General features: G+C 30.7%; 1 protein-coding gene across 1 annotated transcript in view; it reads right to left on the reverse strand.

Annotated features, from left to right (window-relative positions):
• The window catches only part of LOC140439731 (casein kinase II subunit alpha-like), a 123,026-nt gene that overhangs the window by 10,365 nt on the left and 92,438 nt on the right, over positions 1–20,223 (reverse strand). The window contains exon 2 of the mRNA XM_072529859.1: positions 3,136–3,830. Coding sequence (XP_072385960.1) covers positions 3,136–3,830 — 695 coding nt within the window. The remainder of the gene's footprint in view (positions 1–3,135; positions 3,831–20,223) is intronic.

A 20,223-nucleotide genomic window follows, 5' to 3' on the forward strand; every position in this document is an offset into this window, starting at 1 on the left:
AATTTCTTAATTCGGTATATTACGTAACTTATTCTCTTTTAAATTTCCTAAGGACCTTCCAATTGTATTTGCAGTTTAGAAGATAAGCCTCGACGACGTTGTAGATTATATAACCAGGCAAGATCAACTACTTCAAAACTTTCATTCTTGCATCGAGAACCATATTGAACTTTCATTCTGTCTCTGGCTAATTGGATGTGTTGTTGAGCAAGTTCATGAATGTTCTTTATTCTGTTATCGATCTACATACTTTTCACTTGCAACATGTTCTTCGGAAGATCTGCAGCCAAACTCTTGGTCGCTGGGCAAACGAACTTAACAATCCAACATCAGTCAGGTTGGAGTCTGGCCTGTAGTTTTATTCAGGGTCGAGCGGTAGGCCATTAGGAATAAATGTATATGCTGGTCTCAATATCTTTGATGTTCGCATACAACTTTGGAGACGTGTTTACCCATCGCTCTGTTCATCCTTTCGACTATTCCATCTGATTAATGATATAGACGTGTCGTTCTGATCTGATTGAGGATATAGGCGTGTCGTTCTGATCTTATTGACACCAATTATTTTACAAACGTTTTGGAAGAGGGTTGACTCGAAGTTTCATCCTTGATCGAAGTGGATCTCCAAATCGGCTGAAGAATTCTCTAATCAGTATCTCTGCAACGGTAGCAGCTTCTTGATTTGATATCGCCTAGACATCAGTCCATTTAGTAAAATAATCCACAGCTACCAAGATATATTTATTTTCATCATCCGTTTCTAGAAATGCCCTGCAATATCGATTGCTACTCTTCCATAGGACTACCAACTTATACTGTTTTATGGGTGCCCTTTTTTAACCAACTGGACCATTACAGGTTGTACACAGAGTCTTAGTAATACCAAAGTGTCCACCTAATGCGCCGTCATGCAACGGACGCAATACTTCTAACACTTTGCTTTTAGGTACAATCAACTAAAGCTTAGATTCTGTACCATCATCGTTCTCAAAGCTTCTATACACACGATCATCTTTTCGTACCAAGCAATTTCATTTGCTCCAGTAGGACTTGACTTCTGGATTACCAGAAGTCTTGCTTAGAACTACTAATGTCTTGCCAAGAAAGTCTACCACCACGACGCATCCCATTAAATACTCTTTTTGTACATGGATTATCTGCTTGGGCGTCTTGTAGTTGTTGAGGCTGCCATTGATCATTCATAACAGTCGTTCGTCCCACGGGGCAAATAGTTTCCTCGAATTTATTACAGTGATTACAATTTGCACTGCATGACTGTCTCCAAAAAGGCATCAGCATTTGAATGAACTCTTCTAGTCCCATGTTCGATCTGTTTTAGTTTTATGACTGTTGTATTATTTTCTACCAACTTACGGCGAATGTGACCTACGTCGCCATTATTCCAAGATCTGGGCTCTCGTCCCCCTGGAATCGTGTTACGAACTATTTTCCGTGAGATTTTCTCCAGATGTTTTTCGTTTTGTTCATCGTCTTCTTCAGACGTTCGTACTCGATAGCTCCCTGAAGCTTGACTAGCTGTTTCGTGTTCCAAGACAATGGCGAGCGTTTTTGCTAGTCGTAAAGCTTTCTGTAGTTCATTGTCTCTCAACCCATTGACGAAGGTATCTACAGCAATTTCTTCCAATATGTTATCTGGTGCCTCAGGATAACCCTACCGCGCTCTACGAGCGACATCTGCTTCACACTCTTGCAAATTCTCACTTGCTCGTTGAATTCTATTTCTTATATGTACTTTGTAGACTTATTGTAGATGGGCATCTCCATGGGCTTTTTTTAGTCGAGTGAACAAGGTCTCATAACATTTTTCTTGATCTTTAGGAATCGATCTTAGGATATCCGCAGCATCGCCTTGTAAAGCAGCAGTCAAGAAAACAGCCTTTTCTTGTTCGGTACAATAATTGGCTGTCGCAGTAGCTTTAAATTTTCTAAAATATATGGACCAAGAAAACTTCCCATCAAATGGTGGCAATTTAAATCTCATATGATGTGTCATTTCATCTCTCGGTGATTTTTTTTTCACTACAGGATGTAAAACTACTACATTAACTGATAGTGGCATTTTCGTATTGGTTATCGTGCCCTCTAACTGTTTGATCTTCTCTTCTACCTTATCGAATGTTCTAGAAACTTTTTCAAATTTCTCATTGTTCTGTCTACATACTTCTTTAATTATTTGAGAAGTTTCATCAAATCTTTTGGAAATATTTTCAGAAGTTTCCTCAATTATTTGAGAAGCATTTCCAAATATCTTGTCCAATCTTCTAGAAACATTTTCGAATCTGTCATTCTTTTTAGAAGTTTCTTTAATTATTAGAGAAACATTTTCAAATTTCTCGTCGAATCTTTTAGCAACATTTTCAAACCTTTCATCATTCTTTCTAGAAGTTTCTTTGATCTTCGTTAAAACTGCTTCTTCTGCTGATTGAAAATGGAATGTGTCTGGGTCATCTCCATTCTTGTTGAGAAGATCCTTCAGTCGTTCTTGAAGGATCTTCTTGGACCCGCTGCAGTCTTCTCGTTCTTCTATTTTTTCACATAACTATGTTACTGGTAGTTCTGACACTACTGTAAATAAAATGTGTAAATAAAAAGAGCGGTTCTTATTTATATAAACTATTTATTTAAATTTTAGAGTACGATATTCTCTTATCAACTAACTTAAATAACAGCGCTTCATATAAATACCAAAAGTATTTTTCGAGAATCATCTAAAGTATTCCACCTTTATCGTCGCCATTATAAACGCCAGGCTGGCCGCGTCGTATGTTCTGCAGAACCTCATCTCGAAGATTCTGTTCTACCCGTCATTATTCGGAGAGCGGCAACCGTTATATGGGGTACGTCGAAATTAACTTTCTCGTTACACAGTGTTGTTTTCAGCATTAAAAAATTAATTTTTTTTTAAGAAAGAGGATGTGCCTGGACGGATGTCTGATTTGGATATACTAAACATACAAAAATAAAAAAAAAAACGTTAAAGACTTTAATAAAAAAAGTTATCAATATACAAACGATGAACCAAACTCTCTAAAGTAAGTTTTGTTCATTTTAAAATCACGCTGATGCTCCATAACACTATAAATACTACAATAATAAAATATTTAAAAAAATTACCCAAAACTTTCACGATTCTAGCTAGTTGGTCTAAATTATCCATTCCATAGAAAAAAGGTTCTTTGCGAAATAGCATTGCTGCAAACATACAACCAAGAGACCACATATCCAAAGAATAATCGTAATATCCATAATCAACTAGTAACTCTGGTCCTTTAAAATATCTGGAAGCCACTCTAACATTATATTCCTGTCCTGGACTATAGAACTCTGCTAATCCCCAATCAATCAACCTAATTTTATTACTGGCTTGATCTATAATTATGTTATGAGGCTTTACATCTCTATGCATTATTCCTTTACTGTGACAATAGTCTAAAGCTTTTAAAACTTCATACAGATAATACCTTGTCTCTGGCTCCGTAAATTTCAAATAAACAGATTTAAAATCTTTATTCCGATTTAACTTTTCAAAGACTAAAGCTGTAGTTGGGATATTTACTACAGATAGCAATCTTATAATATTGGTACCACCTTTTAAACATTCTAAAATTTTAATTTCTCGTTCAATTTTGCTTTTTCTGACGGGTTTTAGAACCTTGATTACAACTTTTTCATCGTTGTTTTCGTGGTGACCTTCGAAAACAATGCTATATTTTCCGTGGCCCAGTTTTCGTACTAAACTATAATTATTGACATCTTCATATTTGTCACATTCATTGGATATTGTTACGCCTTCATTATTTTTCTGATCCCTAAAACAGATATGTTACATGCATATACACCAGGCTAATTAACCAAAAAAGTAAAAAAAGGTTATCTGAAGTTTTATCACGAAAAAAAGGAGGTGAGAGTATAATACAAAATTAAACAGCTAAAAAATTCCGATGGGAATTTCAGAGAATTAAAAGGAGTTGAAAAAATTTTAACTCTCCATCCCACGGGTGGGGTCCATCAGTACAAGTATAAATGAAATTTGCTTAATTTTTTCAATTTTTTTTTGTATTTTTTTCCTAGACTCGGTGTACCTTTTAATGTTACTGAATAGTACACTTTGGCATAATTTGGTAAAATTGTATGAATCCCTTCAATCGCTACATACAAAAGTATCCTGACAGACCCCACCCGTGAGTGGACGTTTCTTGTTTTGTGCTAAGGCTTGGCTAATATTACAGGTGTAAATGCATTTATTATATACTCCGATACATACGTCCAATAATACGAATGCGGAATTTCGGTCTTCTCGTCGATTGTTTCTGAAGTCTTTAGGAATTGCGTCAGTCCAGAAAAATATGAAAATAAGAGCGTTAAATATGCGTATACCGAGAACATCACGGTTACTTGCTGCAAAATTTTCTGGAATTGTGCAAACGACGAGGGATGACCCAGCCCCCGGGAAAATGGGGATGGTGTAAGTATTGTAAAAAAAGAAAAACTAGGTATTTTGCCAATTGTGCAAAAACTGATTATGTGTGGAACATATAAAAGCATGTTGTGCCGATTGTATAGAAACAAAATTAACATTATTTAACCCCCTCTATTTTCTGTTTCCAATTTAAATTTTGGATATTTAGTTTTTACTTGTATTACTGTAACTATATAGAGTAATAATATTGTATTTTTTTATATTTTTCTTTTGTATTTTGCCGTTCATGACACTTTTAGTAAACTCTTGTAAAAAAATAATGGTGTTAGTTATTTCGCAGTAAACTATTCGCAGTATAACTAAACTATATATAATACCAATAGATATTAATACACATATTATGTGTACATTTAGGTAATACAACGTTACATCAGTAAATTTCCTTAAAAATATTAAAAAAAAAAAAAATTTTTATTGAGAAAAACCATGTTTAAAATTTGGTTCTGATAGACCCCACCCGTGGATTTGTGCCACAAAAAAGTCACCCGTGGAAAGGAGGGTTAAACGACATAGAAATGAGTATTTCAAAAATTTTATATGTTTTTTTGGTTTAATTAAATCCACCAATACAATTTATTGAGAAAAAAATCAACGTTTAAAATAGAGAAGTTCCAGTTACGTCCCTGGATTATCCAATGTGTGACGACATATAGAAAGACTATATATACCAGTGTTTAATTAGATTAAGAGCTTTTTGTTTTGTAGTTGTTACCATACTTGTACGTTCTCAATAAATAAATTTTGTTACGAAAATAAAATTTTTAAAAAATCCGTTTTCGGCTTTGAACTTCGTAACTGTCGAAGTCAGTAGGATATTTTTCGCAATTGTACAGTGTTCGTGTTAACCTTACCGAATTTCGTGTGCAATTTTTCTTTTTAAAGATTAACGGAAAAAATCTACATTTCGGATACGGTAACAGCCAAACGTCCAGGGTTAGGAACAAACATTGTCAGTAGATAGTGTCCCACTATACCCCACTTTGACCTTTGACCCCGCACTCTCGACGCAGTTCCTCGCGCCTCTCGATAGCCCACGTGACCTTGGCGGAGTGACGTCACAAGCACCGTCCGCTCACTGGTCACATCCCGCGATGACGTCACCGACAAGTCCTAACTTGTTTTTTACGCTAGACACCTTTTTTAAGTTTAGTAATTAGTTATTTTTATTATGAATTAATTTACATATTATTTTTGTATTTCAACTATCTATAAGACAATTTTAATCCAAATTATTAAATTATTATTATTAAATAAAAAATTTTAACGTGTGTAGGACTCGAACCTGGGACCAGCAGCACCAAAGATACACACGCTAGCCACACAGCTAGGTAACCAATTGATATAAGTAGGTAATAATGGATATAAAAAAAAGAACGCAACGACGAAAGGTCTGAAACGGCATGAACTGTAAGCGCCACCGCTTTCGCGCATGAGGCATTGAACGCTAGAGGATCGACCAGCTTGAACCGTAGGCGCAACCGTTTCGCGCATTATATACTTCGGTGTTTTACGAGGGGTCGAACATGTGCATATAATAATAATGGTACAGTTCAACATAGTGTAAAATGGTATAGGCGTAAAGCCGTTTAACGTAATACTGATATAAAAGGTTTACATTGTATAAATCAAGAGTTTAATACTAAAAGCTTTCATAAGAGGATGATCAACATTTCCACATACGTCATCAGAAGAGGAGAGAGATGCAGAAACAAATTGATAAAAATGTAAAAAGAATGTTGATTATTAATTCAATATTACTTGTTAAAGTTGGCCGTGATACGTCGCCATACCCCGCACCAAAGCACACCTCTAAGCTACATAATCGTTCAACATAATCTGACAATAATATGTGTATATAAAAAACACCACAAGAGATTGCGCATATTGAATATTCGAAAAAAATTGTAAAAAAAATCAAGTATATCACTAAAGGTAAATACTATATAAGAACATCGATATACAACAATATTGAAATTGAGACGATAAATGGTACCTATTAAGTTACCAATGTTAGTTTTCTGAATACATACGGCATTCTTCACCCATAGTCACGTCTTACTCAACTGGCTACCAAACACTTAATGGTTTGAAAAATTGATGCGGATCTATATAAAGTGTTGATTAAATACATCGATAAACTGATACATCAAAAAGTAAACATCTCTAACGCGCTCCAACGCATGTCTAAAATATACTGCCAACCACGCTATATTAATATACTTAAAACGTAGTTTCAACGCTTAAACATCAGACGTATAGCAGAAGCAATTTAACTCATATCAGACGTATACCAGACGCAGAATAACGAAGGACATCACAACTACGGTGGTATGGACACGTCTAAAGAATGAGCGACAACAGAATAACAAAAAGTATTATATTGGACACCACAGGAAAGACGGAAATGTAGGTCATCAACTACTATACATAAATATATAAATCTCATCTGAGCAGTCATTATAAGTATCCTCGGAACAGTAACTCACAACTATGACTATTAGTATACCATAACGTTTTATTGCATACTCGATTTTATCTACAACAATTACTATTTTACAACGATATTCAGATATAATTAAATCATAACGAGGACTAACAAACGGATGTTTACCATTCTTCCAGTATGTTCAAACAACTAACGTATATTACTCGACATAGATATGAGTTGTCTGATCACAAACCGATAAGGACCTAAACGTTCTCTACAAGCCACATCTGAACGACCACTACTATACACAAATCTCCACTGAACGTACAATTCGACAAGAGTCTCCGCTGAACACTCACTAATACACACAGATCTCATCTGAACGTATAATTAGTCAAGAGTCTTATCTACATATCCACTACTATACATAAATCTCCAAGATGACTATTTTTCGATTTGTTGCATATTATATTTTATCTACAACAATTACCATTTTACAATGATATTCAGATATAATCCAATTATGACGAAAACTAACCAACGAATGATTACCATCCATAAATTATGTTCAAACAAACTAACGTGCTAAAAGACCATTACATTATATCTTCGTTGTTATTTATCTGATTTTGACGCACAAGACGTTAACTGAAAGGCGAAAGGAAAGCGTAAATATTTGCATACTATAGTTTATCTACGACGAGCAAGTAATTTATTGTTTTAAAGTGGATAATAAACATTGGTCTCTGTAAGAATATATGTTGGTCATAGACGGTTCTTCGATAGCCATCAGGCAACAATTTCCCCTGATCATGTTAATAAAACATACGGAATGCACTGTATATACCTAACCCTAGTTGACAGCGCACTTTGCAGGTCCCGTCTCACGATCAACTAATAGGTTTAAGTACAACTCCCTTCGTGAAGGTACACAGGTGTGAATCCGTGAAGGAAAATGTCGACCATCCTTTTTATACTCCGTAAAGGACCATCAAATATTCAACTTTAAGATATTTCAGGTATATTAACAAAGAAAAATTAAATTAAGTACATTTTTAGAGTATATAGTTATAGAGTGTATATAGTTTTAGAGTATATACTTTGGATGTGAAAATTAAAAGTAAATATATTTTGTTATATAAAAGAAAAACTCAGCCATCGAGTAAAAACATGACTACCACAATACGCTACGGTAATTTTAAGACAGAAATGCTGTATATAAAATGTATAAAATATCTGATATAGAAACATGTAACACAGAGAGCATGGACATTAATGATAGAAAATGTATAAAATATCTAACATAGAAACACTGCTCTACATGAAATGATAGAAAATGTATAAAATATCTGACATAGAAACAAGTAAGGCAGAAAACATGTATAATAATGAGAGAAAATGTATAAAATATCTGGCATAGAAACACGTAAGAGAGAAAGCATCGACAATAATGATGGAAAATGTATAAAATATCTTATATAGGAACACGTAAGAAAGAAATGCTGTACATAAAATGATAGAAAATGTGTAAAATATCTGAGATAGAAACACGTAAGGCAGAAAACATGGATAATAATGATAGAAAAATGTATAAAATATCTGACATAGAAACACGTAAGAATGAAAGCATGGTGTAATGGTGTAAAATGTATAAAATATCTTACATAGAAACACGTAAGGCAGAGAACATGGATAATAATGATGAAAAATGTATAAAATATCTAACATAGAAACACGTAAGAGAGAAACCATCGACAATAATGATGAAAAATGTATAAAATATCTTATATAAGAACACGTAAGAAAGAAATGCTGTACATAAAATGATAGAAAATGTGTAATATATCTGACATAGAAACACGTAAGGTAGAAAACATGGATAATAATGATAGAAAATGTATAAAATATCTAACATAGAAACACATAAGACAGAAATGCTGTACATAAAATGATAGAAAATGTATAAAATATCTTACATAGAAACAAGTAAGGCAGAAAGCATGGATAATAACGATAGAAAATGTATAAAATATCTAACATAGAAACACATAAGACAGAAATGCTGTACATAAAATGATAGAAAATGTATAAAATATCTTACATAGAAACAAGTAAGGCAGAAAGCATGGATAATATTTATAGAAAATGTATAAAATATCTAACATAGAAACACATAAGACAGAAATGCTGTACATAAAATGATAGAAAATGTATAAAATATCTTACATAGAAACAAGTAAGGCAGAAAGCATGGATAATAATTATAGAAAATGTATAAAATATCTAACATAGAAACACTGCTGTACATAAAATGATAGAAAATGTGTAATATATCTGACATAGAAACACGTAAGGTAGAAAACATGGATAATAATGATAGAAAATGTATAAAATATCTAACATAGAAACACATAAGACAGAAATACTGTACATAAAATGATAGAAAATGTATAAAATATCTTACATAGAAACAAGTAAGGCAGAAAGCATGGATAATAATTATAGAAAATGTATAAAATATCTAACATAGAAACACTGCTGTACATAAAATGATAGAAAATGTATAAAATATCTAACACAGAAACACGTAAGACAGAAATGCTTTACATAAAATGACAGAAAATGTGTGAAATATCTATCATAGAAACACATAACGCAGAAAGCATAGACAATAATGAATGAAAATGTATAAAAAATCTTACATAGCAACACGTAAGGCAGAAGACATGAACAATATTGATGGAAAATGTATAAAATATCTGACATAGAAACACGTAAGGCAGAAAAGCTGTACATAAAATGATAGAAAAATGTATAAAGTATCTGACATAGAAACACGTAAGAATGAAAGCATGGACAATAATGGTGTAAAATGTATAAAATATCTGACATAGGAACACTGCTGTGCATAAAATAACAGAAAATATGACATAGAAACACGTAAGGCAGAAAACATGGATAATATTGATGAAAAATGTATAAAATATCTTATACAGGAACACGTAAGAAAAAAATGCTGTACATAAAATAATAGAAAATGTGTAATATATCTGACATAGAAACACGTAAGGCAAAAAACATGGATAATAATGATTGAAAATGTATAAAATATCTAACATAGAAACACGTAAGACAGAAATGCTGTCCATAAAATGATAGAAAATGTGTAAAATATCTGACATAGAAGCATGTAAGGCAGAAAGCATGGATAATAATGATAGAAAATCTATAAAATATCTAACATAGAAACACTGCTGTACATAAAATGATAAAAAATGTATAAAATATCTGACATGGAAACATGTAAGACAGAAAGCATGGATAATATTGATAGAAAATGTATAAAATATTTAACATAAAAACACGTAAGACAGAAATGCTTTACATAAAATGACAGAAAATGTGTGAAATATCTATCATAGAAACACATAAGGCAGAAAGCATAGACAATAATGAATGAAAATGTATAAAATATCTGACAGCAACACGTAAGGCAGAAGACATGAACAATATTGATGGAAAATGTATAAAATATCTGACATAGAAACACGTAAGACAGAAAAGCTGTACATAAAATGATAGAAAAATGTATAAAATATCTGACATAGAAACAGGTAAGAATGAAAGCATGGACAATAATGGTGTAAAATGTGTAAAATATCTGAGATAGAAACACGTAAGGCAGAAAACATGGATAATAATGATAGAAAAATGTATAAAATATCTGACATAGAAACAAGTAGGAATGAAAGCATGGACAATAATGGTGTAAAATGTATAAAATATCTAACATAGAAACACGTAAGACAGAAATGCTGCACATAAAATGATAAAAAATGTGTAAAATATCCGAAATACAAACGCGTAAGGCAGAAAGCATGGACAATAATGATAGAAAATGTATAAAATATAACTGCTGTACATAAAATGATAGAAAATATCTGACATAGAAACACGTAAGGCAAAAAGTATGGATAATAATGATAGAAAATGTATAAAATACTTGACATAGAAACACGTAAGGCAGAAAGCAGGGAAAATAATGATAGAAAATGTATAAAATATCTGACATAGAAACACGTACGACAGAAATGCTATACATAAAATGATAGAAAATGTGTAAAATATCTATCATAGAAACATATATGGGAGAAAGCATGGACAATAATGATTGAAAATGTATAAAATATCTGACATAGAAACACATAGAGCAGAAATGCTATACATAAAATAATGAAAAACGTATAAAATATCTGACGTAGAAACACGTAAGAAAGAAATGCTATACACAAAATGATAGAAAATGTGTAAAATATCTATCATAGGAACACTTAAGGGAGAGAGCATGGACAATAATGATTGAAAATGTATAAAATATCGAATAAAAGTTGAGAAATACTCGCAAGGATGATAGAAAGTGTGTAAAATATCTGCCATAGAATCACGTAAGGCAGAAAGCATAGATAATAATAAAAAAAATGTATAAAATGTTTAACATAAAAAACGTAAGACAGAAATGCTGTACATAAAATGATAGAAAATGTGTAAAATATCTGACATAGTAGCACGTAAGGCAGAAGGCATGGACAATAATGATAGAAAGTGTATAAAATATCAAACATAGAAACACTAGTGTACATAAAATGATAAAAAATATCTGACATAGAAATACGTAAGGCAGAAAGCATGGACAATAATGATGGAAAATGTATAAAATATCGAATAAAAATTGAGAAATACTCGCAAGGATGATAGAAAGTGTGTAAAATATCTGCCATAGAATCACGTAAGGCAGAACGCATAGATAATAATAAAAAATGTATAAAATGTTTAACATAAAAAAACGTAAGACAGAAATGCTGTATATAAAATGATAGAAAATGTGTAAAATATCTGACATAGTAGCACGTAAGGCAGAAGGCATGGATAATAATGATAGAAAGTGTATAAAATATCAAACATAGAAACACTAGTGTACATAAAATGATAAAAAATATCTGACATAGAAATACGTAAGGCAGAAAGCATGGATAATAATGATAGAAAATGTATTAAATATCTGACATAGAAACACGTAAGACAGAAAAGCTGTACATAAAATGATGGAAAATGTGTAAAATATCTAACATAGAAACACGTAAGTCAGAAAGCATGAACAATATTGAATTAAAATGTATAAAATATCTGACATACAAACACGTAAGGCAGAAAGCATGGATAGTAATGAACGATTTACATGTAAAATTTGCTGAATAGAGAATAATTATATATCGAAATATGCAGAGTCTAACATATTATTCAATTGACAGCAATGAGCATAGATGTAAACAACAAAAAAATCTTTATTATCCCCATCACAAACATCGCTAACACTGAATATTACCAACAGGCGAAGGTCTACTCGAATAGTGTTACAATGAAAAAAGGAATGTTTATGTGTAAAAATAAATCGAGGTCGGCATATTGTAAGGTTACTCTAAAGTTCAAATACGACAAAAAAAAATGATTATTGCTGTAATACAGATGCTAGGAAATAAATAAAAGTAATGTTTAAAGTATTTGTTTTTCTTTGTTTATAACTCAGTTGTTGAAATGACCTATTGTAAATACGAAGAAAATGTTCTAATAAAATACCTGCGGAAACACTTTACAACAATATTTTTAACAAACTATGGTGTGTACAAAAGTATTATTCAGCAAAAGAGTGAGAATTTTAAACGCAATACAAGAAAATTAAACTTTATTTACAAATAATATTGCATGTTTTAAATAATGCAGAAGTAAATTAACAATATGACAAACTTAGAATGATGGTGTATAAAATCAAATACGACCCTCTAAAATATATAAAATAGTACTCACTTTTTAATTTTTATTTGTAGCACAAACACCAAACGAACACGCTATCACAAAGGTTAACTGCACACTGCGAGTATAAAAATGTATTCGTTTATTAAATAGGCGGGCTGGTATAACGTAACTCGACTGGAAATTATCGAGAATTGCAAGCTGAAGCCTGTTTGTACGCACATGCACCGGGTATTATATTGCGAACTTCTCGATGTGGGAACGAAAATAGCGATTGGAATTCAATTACATCCGGTGACGTCAGATAGCAAACTACACATTTTCTTTATAATATAATATTTCGAGGAATTACTATGATGTATGAAAACTTTTATTAGTAATTATACCGGGGGCAATTAAAAATTATAAAGTAAAACTAATTTAGCGTTATTAATGAATATATAGTAACATACGAGATATATAACACTACGAATATTCTTATATATGCTGTAATATACATGTTAATTTATTGATATGAAGAAGGCCTCTGACTAACCATTAAATAAACAAACCGCCAAATCCATACATACGACACATCCAAGGACAGTAGGATGATATTATGAATATATTGAGATATAAAAATTGGAGACTGCTAACATACTATATTGGTTATTCATGAAAGTATAGCGACATATGTGACATCATATAATACAATGGACGGCAGTAGACACACTATAAGGTAAATTTGTATTTATTGACCTAAAGAAGGCGTCTGACGCAGTAAAAAACAAACAGCCAGCCGAATCCTAACATGTGACACATCAAATGAAAGGGGAAAATTTAACGAATATACTAAGATAGAAAAACAAAACATATTGAATACTAAAAAGGCAATATACACTATATTTGCTATTAATGAACTTATAGCGACATACGTCATACAATATGATGCTATGGATGATAATAGACACACTATAATATCAATTTACATTTATTGACCTAAAGAAGGCGTCTGACACACTAAAACAAACATCTAGTCGAAACCTAACATGTGACACATCAAATGAAAGGGAAAGAGCTTTTTCCCTTTATTTATATTATATATATATATATATATATATATATATATATATATATATATTTGTTAGCTATATATAACTATATATTCATTAATAACGCTAAATTAGTTTTACTTTATAATTTTTAATTGCCCCCGGTATAATTACTAATAAAAGTTTTCATACATCATAGTAATTCCTCGAAATATTATATTATAAAGAAAATGTGTAGTTTGCTATCTGACGTCACCGGATGTAATTGAATTCCAATCGCTATTTTCGTTCCCACATCGAGAAGTTCGCAATATAATACCCACGTGCACGTGCGTACAAACATACTTCAGCTTGCAATTCTCGATAATTTCCAGTCGAGTTACGTTATACCAGCCCGCCTATTTAATAAACGAATACATTTTTATACTCGCAGTGTGCAGTTAACCTTTGTGATAGCGTGTTCGTTTGGTGTTTGTGCTACAAATAAAAATTAAAAAGTGAGTACTATTTTATATATTTTAGAGGGTCGTATTTGATTTTATACACCATCATTCTAAGTTTGTCATATTGTTAATTTACTTCTGCATTATTTAAAACATGCAATATTATTTGTAAATAAAGTTTAATTTTCTTGTATTGCGTTTAAAATTCTCACTCTTTTGCTGAATAATACTTTTGTACACACCATAGTTTGTTAAAAATATTGTTGTAAAGTGTTTCCGCAGGTATTTTATTAGAACATTTTCTTCGTATTTACAATAGGTCATTTCAACAACTGAGTTATAAACAAAGAAAATCAAATACTTTAAACATTACTTTTATTTATTTCCTAGCATCTGTATTACAGCAATAATCATTTTTTTTTGTCGTATTTGAACTTTAGAGTAACCTTACAATATGCCGACCTCGATTTATTTTTACACATAAACATTCCTTTTTTCATTGTAACACTATTCGAGTAGACCTTTGCCTGTTGGTAATATTCAGTGTTAGCGATGTTTGTGATGGGGATAATAAAGATTTTTTTGTTGTTTACATCTATGCTCATTGCTGTCAATTGAATAATATGTTAGACTCTGCATATTTCGATATATAATTATTCTCTATTCAGCAAATTTTACATGTAAATCGTTCATTACTATCCATGCTTTCTGCCTTACGTGTTTGTATGTCAGATATTTTATACATTTTAATTCAATATTGTTCATGCTTTCTGACTTACGTGTTTCTATGTTAGATATTTTACACATTTTCCATCATTTTATGTACAGCTTTTCTGTCTTACGTGTTTCTATGTCAGATATTTAATACATTTTCTATCATTATTATCCATGCTTTCTGCCTTACGTATTTCTATGTCAGATATTTTTTATCATTATATGTACACTAGTGTTTCTATGTTTGATATTTTATACACTTTCTATCATAATTATCCATGCCTTCTGCCTTACGTGCTACTATGTCAGATATTTTACACATTTTCTATCATTTTATATACAGCATTTCTGTCTTACGTTTTTTTATGTTAAACGTTTTATACATTTTTTATTATTATCTATGCTTTCTGCCTTACGTGATTCTATGGCAGATATTTTACACACTTTCTATCATCCTTGCGAGTATTTCTCAACTTTTATTCGATATTTTATACATTTTCAATCATTATTGTCCATGCTCTCTCCCTTAAGTGTTTCTATGATAGATATTTTATACATTTTCTATCATTTTGTGTATAGCATTTCTTTCTTACGTGTTTCTACGTCAGATATTTTATACGTTTTTCATTATTTTATGTATAGCATTTCTGCTCTATGTGTTTCTATGTCAGATATTTTATACATTTTCAATCATTATTGTCCATGCTTTCTCCCTTATATGTTTCTATGATAGATATTTTACACATTTTCTATCATTTTATGTATAGCATTTCTATCGTACGTCTTTCTATGTCAGATATTTTATACATTTTCTATCATTATTTTCCATGCTTTCTGCTTTACGTGTTTCTATGTCAGATATTTTATACATTTTCTATCATTATTATCCATACTTTTTGCCTTACGTGTTTCTATGTCAGATATTTTCTATCATTTTATGTACAGCAGTTATATTTTATACATTTTCTATCATTATTGTCCATGCTTTCTGCCTTACGCGTTTGTATTTCGGATATTTTACAAATTTTCTATCATTTTATGTGCAGCATTTTTGTCTTACGTGTTTCTATGTTAGATATTTTATACATTTTCTGTCATTATTATCCATGCTTTTTGCCTTACGTGTTTCTATGTCAGATATTTTACACATTTTATGTACAGCATTTCTGTCTTACGTGGTTCTATGTTAGATATTTTATACATTTTACACCATTATTGTCCATGCTTTCATTCCTACTTGTTTCTATGTCAGATATTTTATACATTTTTCTATCATTATTATCCATGTTTTTTGCCTTACGTGTTTCTATCTCAGATATTTTACACATTTTACACCAATATTGTCCATGCTTTCATTCTTACGTGTTTCTATGTCAGATATTTTATACATTTTTCTATCATTTCATGTACAGCTTTTCTGTCTTACGTGTTTCTATGTCAGATATTTTATACATTTTCCATCAATATTGTTCATGTCTTCTGCCTTACGTGTTGCTGTCAGATATTTTATACATTTTCATTCATTATTGTCTATGCTTTCTGCCTTATGTGTTTCTATGATAGATATTTCACACATTTTCTGTCATTTTATGTAAAGCATTTCTGTCTTACGTGTTTTTATGTTAAATATTTTATACATTTTCTATCAATATTTTCCATGCTTTCTGTCTTACATGTTTCTATGTCAGATATTTTATACATTTTTTATCATTTTATGTACAGCAGTGTTTCTATGTTAGATATTTTATAGATTTTCTATCATTATTATCCATGCTTTCTGCCTTACGTGCTTCTATGTCAGATATTTTACACATTTTCTATCATTTTATGTACAGCATTTCTGTCTTACGTGTTTCTATGTTAGATATTTTATACATTTTCAATCATTATTATCCATGTTTTTTGCCTTACGTGTTTCTATGTCAGATATATTACACATTTTCTATTATTTTATGCACAGCATTTTTTTCTTACGTGTTCCTGTATAAGATATTTTATACATTTTTCATCAATATTATCCATGTTTTCTGCCTTACGTGTTTCTATGTCATATTTTCATATTTTCTGTTATTTTATGCACAGCAGTGTTCCTATGTCAGATATTTTATACATTTTACACCATTATTGTCCATGCTTTCATTCTTACGTGTTTCTATGTCAGATACTTTATACATTTTTCTATCATTTTATGTACAGCTTTTCTGCCTTACGTGTTTCTATGTCAGATATTTTATACATTTTCCATCAATATTGTTCATGTCTTCTGCCTTACGTGTTGCTATGTCAGATTTTTTATACATTTTCATTCATTATTGTCTATGCTTTCTGCGTTATGTGTTTCTATGATAGATATTTCACACATTTTCTGTCATTTTATGTAAAGCATTTCTGTCTTACGTGTTTCTATGTTAGATATTTTATACATTTTCTATCATTTTATGTACAGCAGTGTTTCTATGTTAGATATTTTATACATTTTCTATAATTATTATCCATGCTTTCTGCCTTACGTGTTTCTATGTAAGATATTTTACACATTTTCTATTATTTTATGTACAGCATTTCTGACTTATGTGTTTCTATGTTAGATATTTTATGCATTTCCTATCATTATTATCCATGTTTTCTACCTTACGTGTTTCTATGTCAGATATATTACACATTTTCTATCATTTTATGTACAGCATTTCTTTCTTACGTGTTCTTATATAAGATATTTTATACATTTTTCATCATTATTGTCGATGGTTTCTCTCTTACGTGTTTCTATGTTAGATATTTTATACATTTTTCATCATTATTATCCATGTTCTCTGCCTTACGTGTTTCTATGTCATATTTTTCACATTTTCTGTCATTTTATGTACAGCAGTATTCCTATGTCAGATATTTTATACATTTTACACCATTATTGACCATGCTTTCATTCTTACGTGTTTCTATGTCAGATATTTTATACATTTTTCTATCATTATTATCCATGTTTTCTGCCTTACGTGTTTCTATCTCAGATATTTTACACATTTTCTATCATTTTATGTACAGCATTTCTTTCTTACGTGTTCCTATATAAGATATTTTATACATTTTCCATCATTATTGTCGATGCTTTCTCTCTTACGTGTTTCTATGCCAGATATTTTATACATTTTCTCTCATTATTATACATGTTTTCTGCCTTACGTGTTTCTATGTCAGATATTTTATACATTTTCTATCGTCGATCGTCAAGCGTACGTATCTTGATGGGTCAAGGCCACGCCCCCCTCGTGACGTCACTTCCGCTCCAGAACGAACCTATCACATCTACTATTGTCCACAACCCATTGGGGAAGCCAAGACCAGGGAGAAGGAACCAGCATCGTCCAGAATCCTATTGGTGCAGACGGAAGGACAAAAATAGTCTGAAGTCTATAGAAAATGAAAATATTCATGTAAGTGTTTCCTATTTTACCAAAATCCATATTTTACCTATATATTTATTATATATTTTTTGATTCACTGTGGAGGACATTTTAGATCATTTAGTAAATTTAACATTTAACGAGATGACTCAACCTAATTTTCAATTAATTAAATATCAAGCAGATAACATTCCTACTTTTGATGGCAATCCGAAACAATTAAATATATTTATTAAATTATGTGAAAATTTTTTGAATAATCATAGCAATAGAGATGCAAATAAACCTATAAATGTTTGTCTTTTTGATACTGTTTTAAGTAAGTTAACTGACAGAGCAGCAGACCTTATTGCATCAAGAACAGAACTTGATTCGTGGGCAAAATTAAAGATTCTCTTATAATAACATTTTCTGATCAGAGATCAATTGATTGTTTAATACAAGATATAATTTCAATGAAACCAGAAAGAAACGAAAATGCACAAAATTTTGGTTTAATAATCCAGGATGCTAGAAGCATTCTTTGTTTAAAAATAAATATGTCTAATGACCAATTAAATGTAAAAATATTAAAAATTCAACAATATGAAGATCTTTGTCTTAAAACTTTTATAAATGGCCTTAATTATCACATGCAGTTAGTAGTCAGATTAAAGAATCCTGATTTAATAGTTGTTCTATTGGCTTTCGCTAAAGAAGAAGAAAATTTTATTTCTTACAAAAATCTAAATAATAATACAAGACCCTCAAATTTTAATAATTCTCGATCCTATAATAATTCTAATAGAAATTCAAATAATAATTCACAACACTCTTCATTTCCAAATAGAAATAATTTTTCTCGAAATCAGAATTCTTCGAATTATAATAATTTTCAAAATCGACATTCTTCCCAAAGTTCTAGTCAATACAGAAATAATAATTTTTTCAGAAATCCAAATAATAATTTTCAAAATCGTCCAAGTTTTTCGAACAATGGTTTTAATAATAATAATGATAACCAATGTCAAAGACAATTTCCAAATATACCTAGATATCAGCCATCTATTCCTACCCAAAATCAAAGCAGAAATTCAATACGATCTGAGCCAATGGATACAAGTTCCAATAACTTTAGTTTACGAAGTAATTTTAGAAATGATAGACGTTCTCCAAATAATTTATTTCATCATAAAATAACGAGTTATAATGACATAAGAGAACGACATAATAATAATTTAAGATACAATGATAGAATTAATACTTATGATGTAAGATATAATAAAAATAAAAAAAGAAGATATAACGATAATAGAAGAATATATAATGTGAATAAAAGAAGAATGTATAGAAGATACAATAACAATCAAAGAAGAATATATACAAGATATAATGAAAGAAAAAAGTATAATGATGAAACATTTCCAGTTCACACTTCAAGAAACTCAGACTTAATCATAACGACGACGAAGAATACTAAGCCATAAGTAAATTCTGTTATGAATATAGAGATATTTTTTATATAGACGGAACGCCCCTTAGTTTTACGAATGAAATAAAGCATAAAATAGATCTAGTTAATGATACTCCGGTTTACAAAAGGAATTATAGATATCCGGACGTTTATAAAAAAGAAGTTAGTAGGCAAATAAATGATATGTTAAAAAATGGAATAATACAAGATTCAAACTCGCCTTTTAATTCACCAATCTGGGTAATAGAGAAGAAAATGGATGCAAGTACCAAAAGAAATATGTTATAGATTACCGCAAACTGAATGAAAATACAATAGAAAATAAATTTCCCTTGCCATTAATAGATAATATTCTAGATGGTCTAGGAAGAGCTCAATATTTTACTACTTTAGATTTAGCAAATGGTTTCCACCAGATAGAAATGGAACCAGCCGATGTAC

This window comes from Diabrotica undecimpunctata, chromosome 4, assembly GCF_040954645.1.
Source record: "Diabrotica undecimpunctata isolate CICGRU chromosome 4, icDiaUnde3, whole genome shotgun sequence".
Taxonomy (NCBI): Eukaryota; Metazoa; Arthropoda; class Insecta; order Coleoptera; family Chrysomelidae; genus Diabrotica; species Diabrotica undecimpunctata.